Source organism: Myotis yumanensis, unplaced genomic scaffold (assembly GCF_028538775.1).
Source record: "Myotis yumanensis isolate MYYU_CA2020_CCGP unplaced genomic scaffold, mMyoYum1.0.hap1 SCAF_5, whole genome shotgun sequence".
Taxonomy (NCBI): Eukaryota; Metazoa; Chordata; class Mammalia; order Chiroptera; family Vespertilionidae; genus Myotis; species Myotis yumanensis.
Genome location: NW_027223756.1, coordinates 21,766,573 through 21,784,221, shown reverse-complemented (window position 1 = coordinate 21,784,221; position 17,649 = coordinate 21,766,573). Strand labels below are relative to the sequence as shown.

General features: G+C 46.1%; 1 protein-coding gene across 4 annotated transcripts in view; it reads left to right on the top strand.

Moving 5' to 3' along the window:
- ABLIM3 (actin binding LIM protein family member 3) overlaps positions 1-17,649 on the top strand; it is a 107,561-nt gene that overhangs the window by 74,491 nt on the left and 15,421 nt on the right. For 2 of the 4 annotated variants that reach the window (XM_070414641.1, XM_070414638.1), the window contains exons 9-14: positions 7,316-7,374; positions 9,503-9,574; positions 13,728-13,883; positions 15,423-15,452; positions 15,949-16,078; positions 16,786-16,884. In XM_070414641.1, coding sequence (XP_070270742.1) covers positions 7,316-7,374; positions 9,503-9,574; positions 13,728-13,883; positions 15,423-15,452; positions 15,949-16,078; positions 16,786-16,884 — 546 coding nt within the window. The remainder of the gene's footprint in view (positions 1-7,315; positions 7,375-9,502; positions 9,575-13,727; positions 13,884-15,422; positions 15,453-15,948; positions 16,079-16,785; positions 16,885-17,649) is intronic. The other 2 variants (XM_070414639.1, XM_070414640.1) reach the window with 2 other exon arrangements.

Below are 17,649 nucleotides of genomic sequence, written 5' to 3'. Positions count from 1 at the left end.
AAAACTTACACTGAAATCACAAAGGCTACCGTGGCCAGGCCAGTGGGACTTTTTCTAAACCCAAAATGTGGCTCATGAGATAAATATTGTTCTTGCTCTAAATGTGCCTATACCTAGGAAAAAGCAAAGAGAGACTTGTCTCTCTCCTTCTGTCTACACTAAACACCTCCATGTTCTCAGAATAACATTGGAAACAGGAGTTCAGCTGCACATTTTTAAACAGGTCTCTGTTATCATTTGTATATTTAATTAAACCTACCAGGCAGGAAGTCATTTATGAAATCCTAGGACAAACTCTGCTCTGCTGAGGAATATATTATAACAAATTGTAGGTCCTAATAATAATAATACTAGTAATAATAGAGAAATAAAATACTTTAATATTTGTTGAACGCCTAGTATGTGCCATACACTGAGTTTTAACTGCAATATACCATTTTATCATTACAACCCTATGAACCAAAAGCCATTAATATCTGCATTTTAGAGAATAAGAAAGTTTAGAGAGGTTATGTCCCTGGGCCAAGGTTAGCCAGCCTGTTTTGCTAGGGGGTCAGTCCATCTTCTTTCATTTATTATTAGAATTCTTAACCTGTGGTTCATAGTTGGCCTCCTGAATTCAGTGAATCCCCTGAAATCACTTGCCAAAGTTTGCATGTAGGTGTTTCTTTAAGGAGAGGGTCTGTAGCTTTCATCAAATTGCCAAGTGCCCATGGCCCAAAATAAAGTGAAGAGCCTGGGTTCCGTGGTAATGCAAATCCAAAGCAGTGCCCTGGAAGCCTTCTTTGATAATCACACCATACCCTTCTCTTGTATAACTGAGTCTATTTCAGATCACTTTCTTTCTTTCTTTTTTTTTTTTTTTTTTTGGTTCAGATAATACAAGGGCCTGGTACCAGGAAGTGTGTCTGTCTGCACAGCTGGATTGATATTTAGTGGAGGCCTCATTGTCCTCTGACAAGTGCCATAGAAGAGGTTTGCTGAGCAATAGATGTCTGGGAGAGGTGACGTCTGTTGTTATGGCTTATGGAATGCCAGCCCTCAGACTAACCTACACATCTCATCAAACCACACTTTAAAGGGCACTAACGTCATAGCGGTTGCTATAATTTAGTAGTTTAGCATTGTTATTTTGAATTGGATCTCTTTCCTGACAGCTTAGGTTGTAGGAGTTATGCTTAAAAACTTAAATCTTATGTTTTCCCAATCCTGCTACATAATTTTAGACTCTTCAAACATATCCTGCTACTGTGCTAACTTGATATTTCCTAAAGTCTGACTCTACTAAGCATATTTCATTTTAAACAGAGTACATTTTAATTTTTGAGGAGCTGCAATTTTTTTTATTTTTAGGGTTACCACACATCTTGAATCCTATAGATATTACAGTGTAGTAGCTTTAAGTTTGTATTTTAAAGTTTGTTTCCAACTTGCTCCTCTCGGGTTGCCACAGACTCGAGACAACGTGGCCATTTTCTCACCAGTTACATGTCACATCCACTTCACCAGCCAATTTGTCCATGTTGATCGAAATTAGGTCCACAGTAGCAATTTCCCTGGTTGCTTCCTCTATTTTCTGGGAAACAAAATTGCCTGCAGGGCAAGTCAGGAACTTGTCAGATACTCACATTTTAGCTCAATGAGATGTTTTATTGCTCTGGACTTTTTAGGTGGCAGAAACCCAACTCAAATGACATTAGGCACAAAAGGATTGAACAGCTCACATAACTGAGGAGCAGCACAGCTGGGGTGAGAGGCCCCGGGTGTCAGCAGGTGGTTCTTCTCCCTGCTGCTTTTTTGTGTGTGGCCTCGGGCTCTCCTGCTGCAGACTGGCTGCCTCCATGAGGGGTGGGGCAGCATGGCCAGCCCCTGGACACCATGGGTGCAGATGGGTGGAGTTCTCTGCAAGGTTCAACCGAGGAGTTCCTGAGAGACTCCCAGAAGCCTGACTTTGGTCACATGCCCACACCTAGCCAGGGTGGGGAGACAGTGATTGGCAGGTCAGCAAAACATCTAAGCTCCCTAAACCCTAATTCATCTGAGAACAGGGATAACCATAGGCCCCACCTCACAGAGCTGCTGTGAGGATTAAAGGAGTGAATACATGACATGGTAAAGGCTTAGTATAGAGCCCGGCACCACCAGCTCTGCCAGTGTGAGCTCATAATAAACACCCAGTAATGTAGAAATAACCATTCCCCATGATGCCGTGCACTAACAATGTTGGCTTTTGTCAATAGATCATCATTGTTAATAACACTTAGCACAGGGCTCAGCATATGTGCTCGTAAATGTTATCGTTATTACTTATCTTGATTATTTTTATTATCATTATTAGTTATTATTTTTCAGTTGAGTACTATTGTTACACAGTGTATAGCATAAGGGCTGGCACAGGCACTCTCTAAATATTAGCTATATAATAATAAGAAGAAGAAGAAGAAAAATACTTAGTGCGTGACACACGCTAAGCACTCAACACATTTTAATTACTGTCCTAACTGTTCTTTTCAGCAGTTATTATTTCCTGTGAATTACTCGGTACTGCAGTTCTCCTTTCCTCATCCCACTTCATATCCTCCATGGTAACCAGCTTCATGGTAGCTAAGCAGGTTTGCCCCTCAATCTTTATTAAGCTTCAAGCCCACTTGATCATGTCAGCTCCAGGCAAGCTGGTCTTTTCCACTGCTCCCGAGGTGCCCTCGTCCCTGGGCAGAAGCCCAACCTCCCAGAAGGGCACACTGGCAGCCAAGTCAGGCTTCTGCTTAGAGACTCCACCTGCACCGCCAGTCCTCTGCTTGCTGCAAGCCCCTCGCTCCACCTGCTCACCTGGGAGAGTAAACACCGCCCACCCCCTGCAAGTGTCTCCTTACTGCTTTCCCTTCCCCAAACTGGATCTGGCAGACAGCTTTTATTTGGTAGGGGAGGGAAAATAATAATAATAACGCAAACAACTAACACTTACATAGTGCCTACGCCAAGGCAGATGCCGTTCTAAGTGCATGTACAGCGGTCCACCCTTATCTGCAGGGGATACGTTCCAAGATGCCCTGTGGATGTCTGAAACCACGGAGAGTACCAAAACCTATATACACCACGTTTTTTCCTATACATACCCACCATGTAAAAGTCACAGAACATCAAATTAACCACTTTAAAGTGTTCAATTCAGTGGCATTTAGTACATTCACAATGCTATGCAACTCAATGCCGTCACCCCAAAAGGAAACCGAACCCATTAAGCAGTTGCTCTTCATATCCTTTCCCCTTAGACCCCGGCAACCACCAATCTGCTTTCTGTTTCTATCGATTTACCTATTCTGGATATTTCATTTAGATGGAATCATCTAATACGTGGCCTTTTGTGTCTGGCTTCTTTCACTTAGCATAGTGTTTTCTACGTTCATCCATGTTGTAGCATGTGTCAGTGCTTCATTCCTATTTATGGCTGAATAATATTCCAGTCTATGGATTCACCACACTTGTTTATCTGGGCAGGGACTTTAAAGGAGCCGTTCCAAGGCCCTAGCAAGTCTATGTCACAAAGGTAGTGCTGCCAACGTAAAGGCAGAACTCAGAAATTCCACCCTATTGTGGTCAAGAGAAACCCAGACAAGAAACCTGCTGAGGAGGAACAGGCTGGCTAGGATCAGGGTTGAAAACTCCATCGCCTGCTTAAATTGCTTAGATGAGTGAGAAGGGCCAGGAGGCAGACAGCAGGGAGGGTCACGGGCCACCTGCCGGGCCTTAGCGCATTCATATTCAAAAATACTTAAGAAAACACTGTGCTGCCTACATGGAACCTTCCCTGGGCCAACTCCAGTCACTGCTCTATTTGTAACCCCAGCTGGGCATTCTGGAAAACTGTGGCACCAGTTCCAGTTTTGGCATAAATATCCACTAATACAAAAAAAGTAAATGAGTTGGCAAATTGAATTTCAAGGTCCAACAGAGAGGTGAGTGGGTTCCCAAACATTAAATAAGTCCAAAATGTTACAGGTGCCATAACCAGTCAGATAAGACTGAATGCTGACTCTGCTACAGACTAAAAACAGCCTTAATACCTGGCCCAAGGACAGTCTTAGAGAATTAGATCTCTATCTCTGATTCAGCTGACACAGAAATGGCTAATCCTTCACTTCCACAACCTTTACAGAGGTTTTAACTGCAGAACTTGGAATTGTGGGTGACAGTCTCAGAGGATGAAAGTGACTTGTGGAACCAGGAGTCTTGTAACAAGCAAAACATGTTGAATTTTTACAAGTTAAACGAGTCCCATCTTGTAAAACTGATTTCTTTATCCCATGGCATTCCAGGGGAACAAATTTGGAGTGTTAAAAGGTATTTAGCCCTGTGGTTCTCCAATTTAGTCATAAATCACCTTGGGGAGCTTGTTAAAATCATAGATTCCCAGGCCCCAACTCCAGGACACAGACCTCAGGAGCTCTTCTGGGGCGCCAGGAATCTGTGTTTTACTAGGCTGCTGGACAGGTGGCCCATAAGTCACACTTCAACAAACCCCAATCTAGGGAATATTCTTGTAGACAATCTGAAATTGTAGCTGTTGAATCAGAGTCTAGACTCTAGATTCTACCTCTTGTCCAAATCTCTGGGCCGGCTTAGAGAATTTTATTGGCCTAAAATAGAATTTCATGTTTATTCATTCATTCAGTGAGTATTAATTAAGGATCTGCTGTCCCTGCAGGTGTATCTGTAGAAAGGACAGAAATGAATCCCGCTTCTTATAGGATTTATATTGGATGGGGTAAATAATTATTTTTCCATACAAAGAAGCCTGTTAAGATAAAAACATAAAATCTCCATGGTTGGGCGGAATAGTAAATGTTCATGAGTGTCACTACCACATGACGTATCTCCTCAACAACATCCCTGCTGAGCATCTACACACCCAGTGTTTGCTTAAATACTTGCAGGGACGGGAAACTTACTTGCAGAATGAGCCCATTCAAACTTCAGACATGAAATTTTCCTTCCCTGAAACTTTTGCCTTTGGTCCTTGTTCTACTTTATAAGACATGATGATGAATGAGGTAATCCCTCTTCCCACAGAGAAGCATTAAAATACTCAAGAAAAATCCTTTTCACCCTTTTGTTATGGTTACCATCACCCTCTGGATGCGTATCACTGTGCCTTTTTTTATAATACAAAGATGAAAGCCAACCAGTCATTCATCTGTTTCTGTATTAAACTCACATGAGCCAGGCACTGTTTAAGGCTCTGGGGATAAAGCTCACAGAAGAGAATAACCCGCCTCTTCACTCTGGATGCTACCTTTCTGTTAATGTCACATTGTAGAGCTAGCTATTAACTCACAGCGGAAGCTCAGCAGACCATAATTTCATAGAGGTCTTCATGGACAAATCATCTTTTCTTACCTTCATTTATCTAAGTTTATTGCTATCTACCAACAAACGCCTCCCCTCTTTAATTGAAATGATATTCTGCCAACTCCCAAACTTTTTTTTTCATTTTCAGTTATATTTTCTTTCTCCCTTTGATTCTCACCCCTCACATCTTATAAACCTGCTTTCCTGTGTATGGAGTGCTGAAGCCATTTGTGGCTCAGCTTTATTTCAGAGCAGATATGCCAATGGCATGGAGAGACCATCTCATCTGACCCCCTCCCTTTACACATGATTTCCCCCATGAGAACGTCTGCCTGACTTTTTACCTTTCCTATGCCTCTTGTGCTTAATCTCGTGACCTTAGACATCATGTGCTTCCTCCAGAGCCACAGGGGTAAACAACTCCTGGTGGCTTCAACAGCAACTCAAAGAGGACCCGGAAATGCTCTAACTCCCCAAAGCAAGGATCCCCACCCACCACTTGGCAGTAGACACACCCAGAGGTTTCTTGATGAAGCCGCAGACCCAGAGTCCCTCTACTGGGCTCTGAGAGCCATTGCACTTGACATAGAAGGAATTAAACATGTGTGGAATCATTAGGAACACCCAAGACTGTCAGCAAACAAGAACCTAAGATCACTATCCCACAAATGACAAAATGGCTCTAGAATTATGGAGATAAAAACAATCTCCAAGACCACCCAGATCTCACCTCCTTGTTATTCAGATGAAGAAATTGGGGCCCCCAAAAGGAGGTGTTAGAGGCCGAGCAAACATAAGAACCCAGGGCTCCTTATTCCAGGTCCATCCCCTCTTCATCACACTTTCGGGTCTAATTGTTCAACCTTAAATCAACCTCCTGTCACTTAGCCAGTATTCCAGTCCTGGGGTTCCAGGCAACAAACCATAATGGTGAGTATATCCCAAAAACAAAGCCAGACAAACAAATGCCATCTGGGTGCTTAGGAATCCAGCCATTGCTGGCTCCTTTCCTTTTAGGGCTGGTTACTACAAGGGGAATGGCACCAGTGGGATAATATGTTCCTATTTTCTTCTTCTAATCCAGGACATCTGTCCCTTCTTTGGGGAATGTGTAATATTTGGGGCTCCTCAGCATGTGACCAGCCACCTGTTGCTCATGCCTTTCCAAATCGGCCTCTCAGTTTGGGGTTGGCCAACTGGCTTCACACCCACAATGAAATGCAATATTCTAAATTTGAAGAGTCTGGAGTCTTTTAGGAATTAGCAGGTCAAGTCAATGCTCTTAAGCAGAATATACATCATTGCACTTCTTCCCCTTAAATGTCATAGCTCTGGTAGACTGTCACAAATCTTTGAAGAGAACGGAAAGCTGGAGTTCACCACAGTCTGCCACTTTATTTCACCTCCACTGCCGTTCATTCATTCAACATACATTTATTGACCACCTGCTATGTGTCACTCACTGCCGGTCGTCCACTCATCTATTCACCCCCACAAACATGTACGGAGACTCCACTGAGAGCAAAGTCCCATGCTGGATGCTGCGGGGGATCCAGCAATGAATAAAGCCCAGCTCCTGCCCAGAAGGAACTCTTAATTCAGTTGGGGTGATAAATCCACAAGCTACTATGAGTTAAGGCCATACGTGCTAAGAGAGATACAAAGAGCTATGGATCACAGAGGAGCGAGAAGTCACTCTCAGCTGGCAGGTAAGAAAGTTTGCAAGAAGATGTCATGTCAGGCATTAACCCTGAGGAATGGGTAGGATTTGGACAGGCAGAAAGAGTGCAGGGCTGGTTGAATCCCTGTAGCAGCAGGGAGCCAGGAAAAGCAAGGGTCCTCCTGGCTGCTGTGTAGGGTTCCTATGCTGTTGAGGGAGTAAATGGAGACGGGAGAGGGTGGGGAGAGACGTGAACGCTGGTAGGTGTGAAAGGTCTGAGCCTCTGTTACTTTCCTGGCCCCCTAGGTTCTGAGGTTTGGCACCCAATCTGCAAACAGGCAGCCCGAGCAGAGAAGAAGTTAAAGGTAAGGAAGCCCAGCTACTCTTTGCCACAGGCTGGGAGCACTGGGCTTTAATAGTGTGCATGCCCCCAAATGTGTGCTGCACACCCACCTCACGGAGCGGGATTAAGACACTGGATGTGAGAGCACTGCTGAGAACTGTTCAGCAGGGTCTTCATGTGAGTTTTTAAGCGTTTCTGGGGTGAGGCGATACCCTAACCATTGCTTACCAAGATGGCAACCTCTCTGAGATGCCCCGATCTAAGGTCATTTATTAATAATAATAGTTAATATTGTCACAGGGATTGAGAGTTTGCAAAAGATCTTCACAGCCACTGTCTGATTTGATTTATTTGACTATGGGGCAGGTCGGGAAGGAATTTTATCTTTGCTTTGCTTGTGAGAAGACCGAGGTCTAAAGAGGGCGGGGATTTGCCCACAGTGATGCAGCCAGGCAGAAGCACAGCCAGTTTCCAGGCACACGCTGGACCAATGTCCTTCTGAATTACTGTGACTCTGGGTTCTTGATCCAAGAACTGCAGAGAGGGGCCCTGTTCCTGGTCCTTGATGCTGCGCAGGAGATACCTGAAGTGTGTGTTGGGGGCACTCGATGATCTCCAAGGTGCCCCTGCACTCTGGCCCTCAGGTCAACTTGGGCCCCTGGGACCGTGTTAAAAGTTACAGAGTCTCAGGTAAAAACACATGCGTATAATTTCTGACCAGCTGGTGAAATGTTGTGTCCTTTGCCATCTCATCCATCTAATGTAAGTTTTGGGAAAGAGACGGTTTATGGATGTATAATTTTTTTGATCCAGGAGTGGGGTTTTTTTTTCCTGTTTCCTCCATGCCTCTCTCTTTTAAGGTGTAAGAAGACCTAATCATCCTTTTCTTCCTCTATGTCCTCCTCTTTGGTGGCATTTCTCAAATTTCAGTTACCCTACAACCCTGGTACTTTTTGCCATATCTGTGTGCCCCCTGTATCACTATATAATTAACATTTTTCTTTTTCTTTATATCAACTCACTGCTTTTTACTTAACTAAACTTATTTTAAAATAAAACTTCATGGCACCATGTGGAAAACCAGTATTACTTGCTATAAATAGAAGGTAACCATAAAATAAATTAGATGAAAATGAAATAATTCTTAAGAATACAATTCTCAAGAATAATTCTTGGAAATTCTAGCTGGATCATGTTGCCTGCACTCTTTGTTAAAAAGGCAGGGGAGGGGGTGTTGGGGAATTAGCAATTGTCAAGACAGTTGTTGAAATGTATTAGCACAAAATTAAGACTTGCTCCTTGATCTGCGAGGACTGAAATAGAACTTCACATTTTACTCTCTCACTCTAGGATTCTGTGTTACCAACTGTTCTACCTAAATTCATCTCCACTAGAGCCACACTAGTTCACAAAACACTGCTATACAGCCCAACTCAGAATGCTTTAAGTTGTAGGATGAGAGATCTGAAAGGGAATTTAGCAATCCCAAAAACCAACCCCTTCATTTTATAGATCAGAAATTCAAGATCCCTAAAATCACATAGTTCGTTAGTGGTCCTTAATGCTCAATCTGTTTACTTTTTAACCACACCATGCTGCCTCTCTCTGATGCACTGAGATTGACACAGTGTTGTTCTGCTAAGGAAGCCGTTAGTCCATCATTGCCATTGTTTAGAGAAAGATTTTTTAAGTTTATCATTTATGTTGATGTCAATTTGCAATGGATATACTATAAACACTACGTATATTGTGCAATTACATGAAGTTTAACCTACTTTTATATTTTGTATGAGCAAACTACTAAGGAATAGTACTAACCAATTTTATTCATTTAAAGTAAATACATTATTGGCTGGGATTACCTCAAATAAAAAGTTTTATGAGTAACTTCCTATCTAAAAGGCCAATTACAAATATGTAAAAACAAATCCATATTCAGTCCAACAGCCTGAAGTCCCGTGCATTTCTGATTTCATTCATACTCAGACATTGATTTAAAAGGCAGTAAAGAGAAAGTACAGAATTGCCAGAGAGTGCATTTAATAGTATTGCTAATGTTCCCTGAAGAGCTGGGTTCTTATACCCTGTCTCCCCCTTTCCACCAAGTTGGGGTGAGCTCCTCACCCCTTCTGTCTTTGTCTCTCCCACAGCACAGGCGAACGTCTGAAACTTCCATCTCACCCCCTGGATCCAGCATTGGGTCACCCAACCGAGTCATCTGCGTATGTATCGCTTCTCAGCACAGAGAGGACTTTCTTATCCCTGAGCCTGGAATCTAAGGAGGTTCTTAGGACAGAGACAGCTGTCAGGTTTTCATCCAGCTGGTGTCCACTGTTGTCCAGTGGGCCAACACGTGCTAGGCTCTGTGCTGGGTCCTGAGGATACGGTGGGACAGGGAGGACATAGTCCCTGCCCTTGCGGAGCACACAGCTTAGTAACAGAGTTACAGGGATAATATCGAGTTCAGGAGGGACATGAGAAAGAAAGTGTAGCAACAGCAAGAGCCCTGGATGAGCTCTGAAACAGTGCAATGCCCATCCTTCCCATTACTTAACTGAGACAAGGGCAAGAGATTAGAGTCCTATTCAGAGTGGGTATTGAATGGGATGTCAATGTGGAGACAGCGGTGTGAGGTAAAGAGGCAGAAAGGAAGAAGAAGCCATATGAATGTGGAAACACAGCCGTAAAGGATTTGCAAACACATAAAAGAGCTCCCTAATCATGTGAGAAGTCCAGGGATGGAGTAAACCTTGTGCATGTGCCTGAGCTCCCATCCCTAGAGGCATTCAAATACAGATACACTCATCATTGCCAGGGACAAGAGTTGAGTTAGATGACCTTGGGTATGTAACTTATTCATTCATTCAACAAATGCATACTGAGTGTCTACGTCACTACATGCTGTCCTCTGCACTGGGGAGATGGTCGTACCTCACCAACCTGATCCATAATGTTGAGCACATAATTCCATGGATAATCAGTTGCAGCTCTGATAGGTGCTAGGAAGAAAAAGTACAGGGTGCTCTGATGCTGCTGCAGATTAACCTGACAGTCTAGGACCAATTGGGAGTAGAATCCTAGGAAGAAACATTTAAGCTCAAACCTGAGAGGTAAATAGAAGTAAGATAACGGAGGTGGGGGAAGCACAGCCTGAGAGGACCATGATGAGCAGAGGAGGGACTGACAGTCAGCAAACCTCGGTCTGGCTGACGCCAGACTACTTCAACCTTCCTCAAGTCAGAGGAGCCAAGAAGACCAGAAATGGGGGCTTGGGGTAATGTCTAGAGCAGGAAACCCTAATAAGAAGTTCTAGAGACAGTCCTCAAACTCGCCAGCCCCGGTGGGCCCTGCCCATCATGCCTGATCATTATTTTACTCCAAATCCACATCCAGTTTCCTCCTTGATTGCTGGATTATGCCTATTGATGGGACTATTTCCTTTCCTTTCTTCCTCTGTTTAAATTTTTAAAAGATGTAAGAGTAACCATTGACTGCAACTTCAATACGGGTCAATACTGCCACGTGGCTCCCACAAAGGACAAGCGACTTTGATCACAGGCTGTAGGCATTGAAGATTCCTGTCAGAATAAGACAGGAATCTTGAATGGGGCCAGACCACAGCAGGATTAATGAGCTTAGTTTCAGGGCCTATACTGTGAGAAGGTTATTGACCAAAGTGGGCCTACGAACTCAGGATATATAGAGCTGCACTGTAAAGCCCTTAATCCCTGGCTGGTCTCTGTGCTTCTGAGGAGCCTTGCTAACCTTTGTGAAATAAGCTAAGCACTGATGGTGTTCACCCTGGAGGAAGCTCCTAGAGTTGCCCCTGTCAGACACAGCTCGACTACAGATGAACAACAGCAACTGGGGACACCTGCCACTGTGCCCTCCAGCTGGGGGCCTAAACATTGAGATCAGTAACCCCCACATCCTCGCATAGGCATGTGTGCTCCCTTCTGTATCCTCCTACTCTCCCCTAATGACGCCTCACTTTCAGACACTCGGGGGAATGACTACACACATGATGTGAGCCATGTTTTAAGTCAGACTGTTCCAAATATGGCTTCCAAAGTCAGGGAAGAATCCATCCAACCACATTTGGGACAGGCAATAACAGGAAGAAGGAAAGAGTACTGGTTTAGTGTTCATAAACACTGAGGTTTGGCATTAAAATAGAATTACTAGTGTACCTGGAGAGAACAGGTTCTTTCAAACTTTGCTCCAACCCCTACTGACTGCTACAGTCATCTCCAGGTGACTTGACTTGGATCAGCTCCTCATGGTCTCTTCCTTCCTTCCTGGCTAATGATGTTAGGATGCCTCTGTCCAATCACTATGAACTTATTTATAACCTGTAACAAGGCAGCTATAGGAAGAAATATAAATTTAGTGTTTCTGAGGTTTGGAGTAAAATGCTGAGATGAATATTGATGGGTTGAAACAAGTTTGCAAGATGCCAAGAGCGCTCAAGGTCAAGATCCAATATCCCAGAATGAAAGGCAGCAGTTACTTCAGCAAGTGGACTCTCCAAATGAGGTTCCCTTTACCCACACACCCCTCCCCCCCAAATTGGTACAGATGTGGATGTCTGACCCAGGCAGGGTCTGGCAGAAATGAGACGGCATACCTCAAAGGGTTTAAGTGAGTCAGGGTTTGTGAAGGGAGCATTTGCAGAGGTGTGAGCAGGGTTAGGGGACCCACTTAGTGCAGCATCCCAGGACTACAAGAGCGGGAAGTTGTCACCACCCTCAGCCTAAAGGGAAAGGATGGTAAGAGCTGGAGCTGTGGAGAGCAGTCCCAGGCAGGAGCCATGCCCAACCACAGCCAGGCAAGACAGGTGCAAGGAGGACAAGCACACAGCCTCTTCACTCACCTCCCACTCTGCAGGTGCCCCCCCTCCCCGCTTTGGCCAACCCAGCTGAAAGACAGGGAGCCTGTGATAGAGTCCATGGGGCCTTGGAGCCTAGGTCAGCGCAAGGAGAGTGGAGAGTGGGTCTAGGACAGTGATGGCGAACCTTTTGAGCTCGGCGTGTCAGCATTTTGAAAAACCCTAACTTAACTCTGGTGCCGGGTCACATATAGAAATTTTTTGATATTTGCAACCATAGTAAAACAAAGACTTATATTTTTGATATTTATTTTATATATTTAAATGCCATTTAACAAAGAAAAATCAGCCAAAAAAATGAGTTCACGTGTCACCTCTGACACGCGTGTCATAGGTTCGCCATCACTGGTCTAGGAGAAAAGGGGGATGAATAGCACAGTGCCCAAAGAGCACTGGGATGGACAGGATGGAATAGGGGAAGGGCCTTGGGAAGTATTTAAAATACCAACACTTTTAGGGTCTTTATGAAAGCTGTTCTCTCTATACTAGTCATGGCCCTGAGACTTACCTGGCCCCCAAAGCATTGGGAGATGTTATGAGGATAATACAATCTCCTTGGATGCCCTATCTAGTGAGCTCTCTTACTTTGCCTCACCTCAGGACCTCGAGAGCACAGTAGTTATGGGGCGACAGATCCTGTTAACCAGAGCAGAAACCAGGTCACAGAAGGAGGACACAGACATGGAAAGAACATGGCTTCAGAAACCATGAGACATGGGCTGTCCCCTGCAAGGGGAAGCTCCCTCCTCATCCATGCATTTCTAGAAAACTGAACTCAGGCAAAGTCAGGTAGTAGAGGCTCAGCTCAGTTCGACGTGAGGAGCAGCTTTCTGATGCAGCCCTTTGACAGCTGTAAGCCAGTGAACGCCCCACCCGAGGGAACTAGGAGAGGCCACTGGAGAGGGCAGGCGCTCAGGTTAGGCTGGCTGAGTTTGAATTCTGGTTTTGCTGCTTATTAGCTATGTGACCTTGGGCGAGTCAATTGATTTCTCTGTGCCTGTTTCCTTACTTAAAAGTGTGGATAATATTAGTACCTACTATTACAGTTGTGAGTTGTGGAGTTAATCCAAATAAGAGACTTAGAACAGAGTCTGGCTCATAAGAAGTGCTCACTAAATGTCAGCTAGTAATTTCTACCATAATTATTTGTCTTTGCCATCTTCATCATCCTCAAGAATGCTGTGAGTTGGGTATCTTCACTCTGTGGGGACAGAAGGCAGCCAACACCCTGACACTTCAGAGATGTCATGACATGTGGAGGAGATAAATCCTGTAAAGCACAGGGCCTCACACATCCTGTGTGCACAATCAGTGTTGACCCCGTTGGAATGGATGGCCTCAAAGACCTGTCTTATTCTCACATTCTGCGAGTCTTCCATCCTAAAGTTTTGTTTCTTGTGGAAACTGGAGAAGCTTGTTCTCCCTGTGCCTCTCTCCTTTCCCTCTTATCTTTCTGCTTCTTTCCTGTCCGTTTCCTTCTTCCCCAGGCTAAAGTGGATAATGAGATCCTTAATTACAAAGACCTGGCAGCTCTCCCCAAGGTTAAGTCCATCTACGAGGTACAACGCCCAGACCTCATTTCCTACGAGCCTCATTCCAGATACACGTCTGATGAGATGCTGGAGAGATGTGGCTATGGAGAGGTATGGCCTCTTGCCCCCTCTCTCTGGGGCTGCTGGAGGAGAGGAGGGTCCATGGGGTCCCCAGTCCCCTCCATCACAGACACTTTGCCCTCCACAGTGTTGACCCAAAGACTCTTTTAAACTGGAATTTACAATTAGCATTTTAAAATCAGGTGATTTCATCCAAAAATCTGACTTAACTTGAAAAATTAGAGCTGATGACACTACACCAGTATTTCCATTATTTAGAGATGGGGAGCAGTTCTTTTGGGTCCCCCAACACTGAAGCTGAGAACTTGTAACTACTTATCACTTGACATACTGTTTTTCTTACAGTGGAGTACAGTGGAGAAATTTTATACACAGCCCATGGCTCTTATCCCCTGCCACGATTAATGGCCATTTGGGTTTATAATCCTTAGTTAGTAGGTTCTCCGATTTTTGCACTTGACCTTAAATCCCTGAACTCAAAGCAAGAGAGGAACTCTCAGTATAAACACTCAGCATCAGATGGCTTTTGAAATAAATGGTTCCTGGACAAGAGAAAGTGTTCTCTGGGGAAGGCAGGGTGGCCACTACCCGGGAGGTCCTGGCCATCGATATCCCAGGAGATTTCTGACTTCATCCCAGACTCCTGAGCTAAGATCATTTGGAGCAGAAGGATCCCTGGCCTGGGGGGCACAGACTCAGGTTCTTGTCCCTGTTCCACCACTGTCCCCTTCCTCTCTAGAGGGACTGGCTTCTGTTTTGGTTTGAGAGCCTGGTGCTGAGACTCTCTGTGTCTGGCCCCTGAAATGGACCAGGAAAAGGGGACCAAGTGTTTGGTAGAAGCTGATTTTCCTAAGGACAGAGATGGCCCACTAGGGCCCATAAGCCACACCACCCCCTGAAATTTGTTTTGTTTTGCTCACAAAATATCTTTTTAAAATGTAAATTAGTTTTCAACATTTCAACATTGGGAGATTTCACCTAAGAATTTGCTTTTCTGACTTATCTTGGAAACTTAAGAAGTTGTGTTAACATTGGACAGACAACCCAACCTGGCCCTGATGTTCTAGGGCTGAGCAGCCCTCCGTGGAGGGGACGTTCCATCTCCAGTTTCCACACCACCCACTGGCCAACTCCCGTGTTGATGGCACCAGCCGGGCCCTTGCTTGGCCCTACCTTTGGATCCCCTACCAAGGCATTGTCCTCATAAACCACAGAGGGGTTGTGAACTGGTAAAGGGACACGGAACAGTCATGAAATGACTCTGAGCTTGCAGTGGAGAAGCCTGGGTCCAGGTGAAGACCCTGCCACCTCCTCCCTGAGAGTTCCTGAGCCTTCCTGTTCTCTCTCTGGGCCTTGGCTTTTCCATTTGCAAAAGGAGGGCATAATCTCAAGGTTTTCTACCACCTGTCAGCACTGCTATCCTGGAACTCTAAGTGAGGGTCATCTGGACAGGAAGGCTGAGGGCAGCAGAGGCCCTCTCTTTGCTGAACCATTTAACTGCTCTCTGTCCCTCTCTCTCACCCTCTTCTCTCTCCTTCCATGACTGCCTTCAAACTCTTCGCTTCTAAGTCGCTGGGAACGTTATCTCCCTACTCCCAGGTAATTAATCTGGTTTGGGGAGACCTTTTATATAATTGTGTCCCTTGCTGCTGACCAAATAGGCCCCTGATTTCACCCCAAGTGCCCCAAGTCCTTGACCCAACGAGGGCAGTGATAGGGAGATAGGAGCATGACCTGGAAGGAAGGGGTGGTGGCGTAAAGGGTAGAAATGATTGGGGGCAAACCTGATGTACCCTTTCTACCCAGAGAAGACCTCCCCAATGCTTCTGTGATCCTTGGCCAGGATTCCAGGGACCTGACCCTCAGGTTCCATTCAAGGGCCTGTGAGTGATGGGTGAAGGCCCTGGAAATTCTCTGCACCTTGCCTTGGGCTGTGCATGTAACCTACGGAGGGGTCTCTATTCAGAAGGGCAGCACCATGCTTGAGGCCCTAGAATCCCAGATTCTCTGTCACTGCCCCACCTGCCTACCAGACCCTTGGGCCATAGGCCCGCCTAGTTGCTGGCCTTGCTCACAGTCCCACTTCCTCCCCCAGGACATCTACGAGAACCTGGACCTCCGGCAGAGACGGGCCTCCAGCCCGGGATACATCGATTCCCCCACGTACAGCCGGCAGGGCATGTCCCCTACCTTCTCCCGCTCACCTCACCACTACTACCGCTCTGGTAAGGAAGGGGGACGCCCCCGAAGGGACAGGAAGAGCCAGGGGGACAACACAGTGGTTTGATGTTCCCAGCTGTGGAGACAGAACAGGGCTTTCCTGAGATCTCCATTTTACAGCATGGCCTCTGGAGGCCTGTGGTCACCCAGATGACCAGCTGGGCCTCACTGAGGCCTTACAGATGTCCTTGGCAGGGGAGAGGAAGAGCAGCTGTGGGGAATGGGTGGTGAGCTGCTAGGAGAGGAGAGTGGCAGGCAGCCCAAAGGCCCTAGCTGGACGAAGACACTTCAGTCCTCAGCCTTAGGCCTGCCTGGTCCAGAGGATAGAACCAAAGGACCAGAAATGGGGCTGTGGCCTGGCCTTTACCCACAGCCCAGCCCCACCCAGGCCAGTCAGGTTGTGGACAGCCAGCCCTGAGATTAAGGGTGAAGCCAGCAAAGCAATTCAGGGAGAGGGGAGGAGGAGGGAGGGCAGGGTAAAAATGCCTTTCTGAAGCTTGGTGGAGTGGATTCTTCCAACCCACAAAACCTGACTTTGGGGTGAAGCAAGAAAACAGGGTCAGGTGTGTTTCTGCAGACACAGTGCATGAGCGCACAGCCGCCTCCCCACTGTCCCTTCTCCCCACACTTCACTGCTGCCTGACTGCCACCGCGTTAATGCCTGTTTTCTCTGCCTCTGTTCTCTCTGGGGACCACTGCCTGCGTGCCCCAGGGCCCGAGAGTGGCCGGAGCTCTCCATACCATAGCCAGTTAGATGTGAGGTCCTCCACTCCAACCTCTTACCAGGCTCCCAAGCACTTTCACATCCCAGGTAGGCTGCCAGCCCGGAACTCCCGGCATGGACGGATGCATGCTTCATGGGGTTGCCGGGCACCCTGCACTGGCACCGAGGAGAAGCCAGTTCCTGGGGACCCTCCCTAACCATCACCGGAACTAACCCACCCTCCAGCCCTGATACACCCACAGTCTTTCACTCTGTTGACAGGATCAACTTGGTCAGGACTGCCAGGAAATAGCCCAGGGAAGTGCCTCAAATGCGGAGGAGCCGTGATGGGACACAGCAGTAATCAGGCTGAAAGTCAGGGGCTGTTGCATCAAAACTCGGGATTAAATCTTGATCCTGCTGCTTATATATAAGCTGGTGACCTAAGGCCAGTTACTTAGCTTCTCTGAGCCTCTGTTATTCCTTCTGTACAGCCAGGCACTATTCTGGACCCTGAGGTTGCAACTTAAACCAGCCCAGATCCTGCCTTCATGGTGTTTATGTTCTAATGTGGGGAGAGAAATCATAAATGAGTAAACAAATAAGTAAAAGGATCATTTTGGGTGACAGTAGGTGCTGCAAACATAATACAACAGACAGAGTGACTGGGGTGCGGGGGGCTGGGCTAGATGAGGTGGTCAGGAAGGGCTTCTTGGAGGTGGTGACAACCTTGAAGCCAAAAGAGGAGAAGGAATCATCCTTATGAAGATCCCAGGGGAAAACATCCTGGCAGAGCAAGTAGAAAGGCCCTGAAACAGGCCAGTGTGGCTAGAGGTGGCGAGCCTGGGGGATAGTGATAGGTGAGCTTGTAGG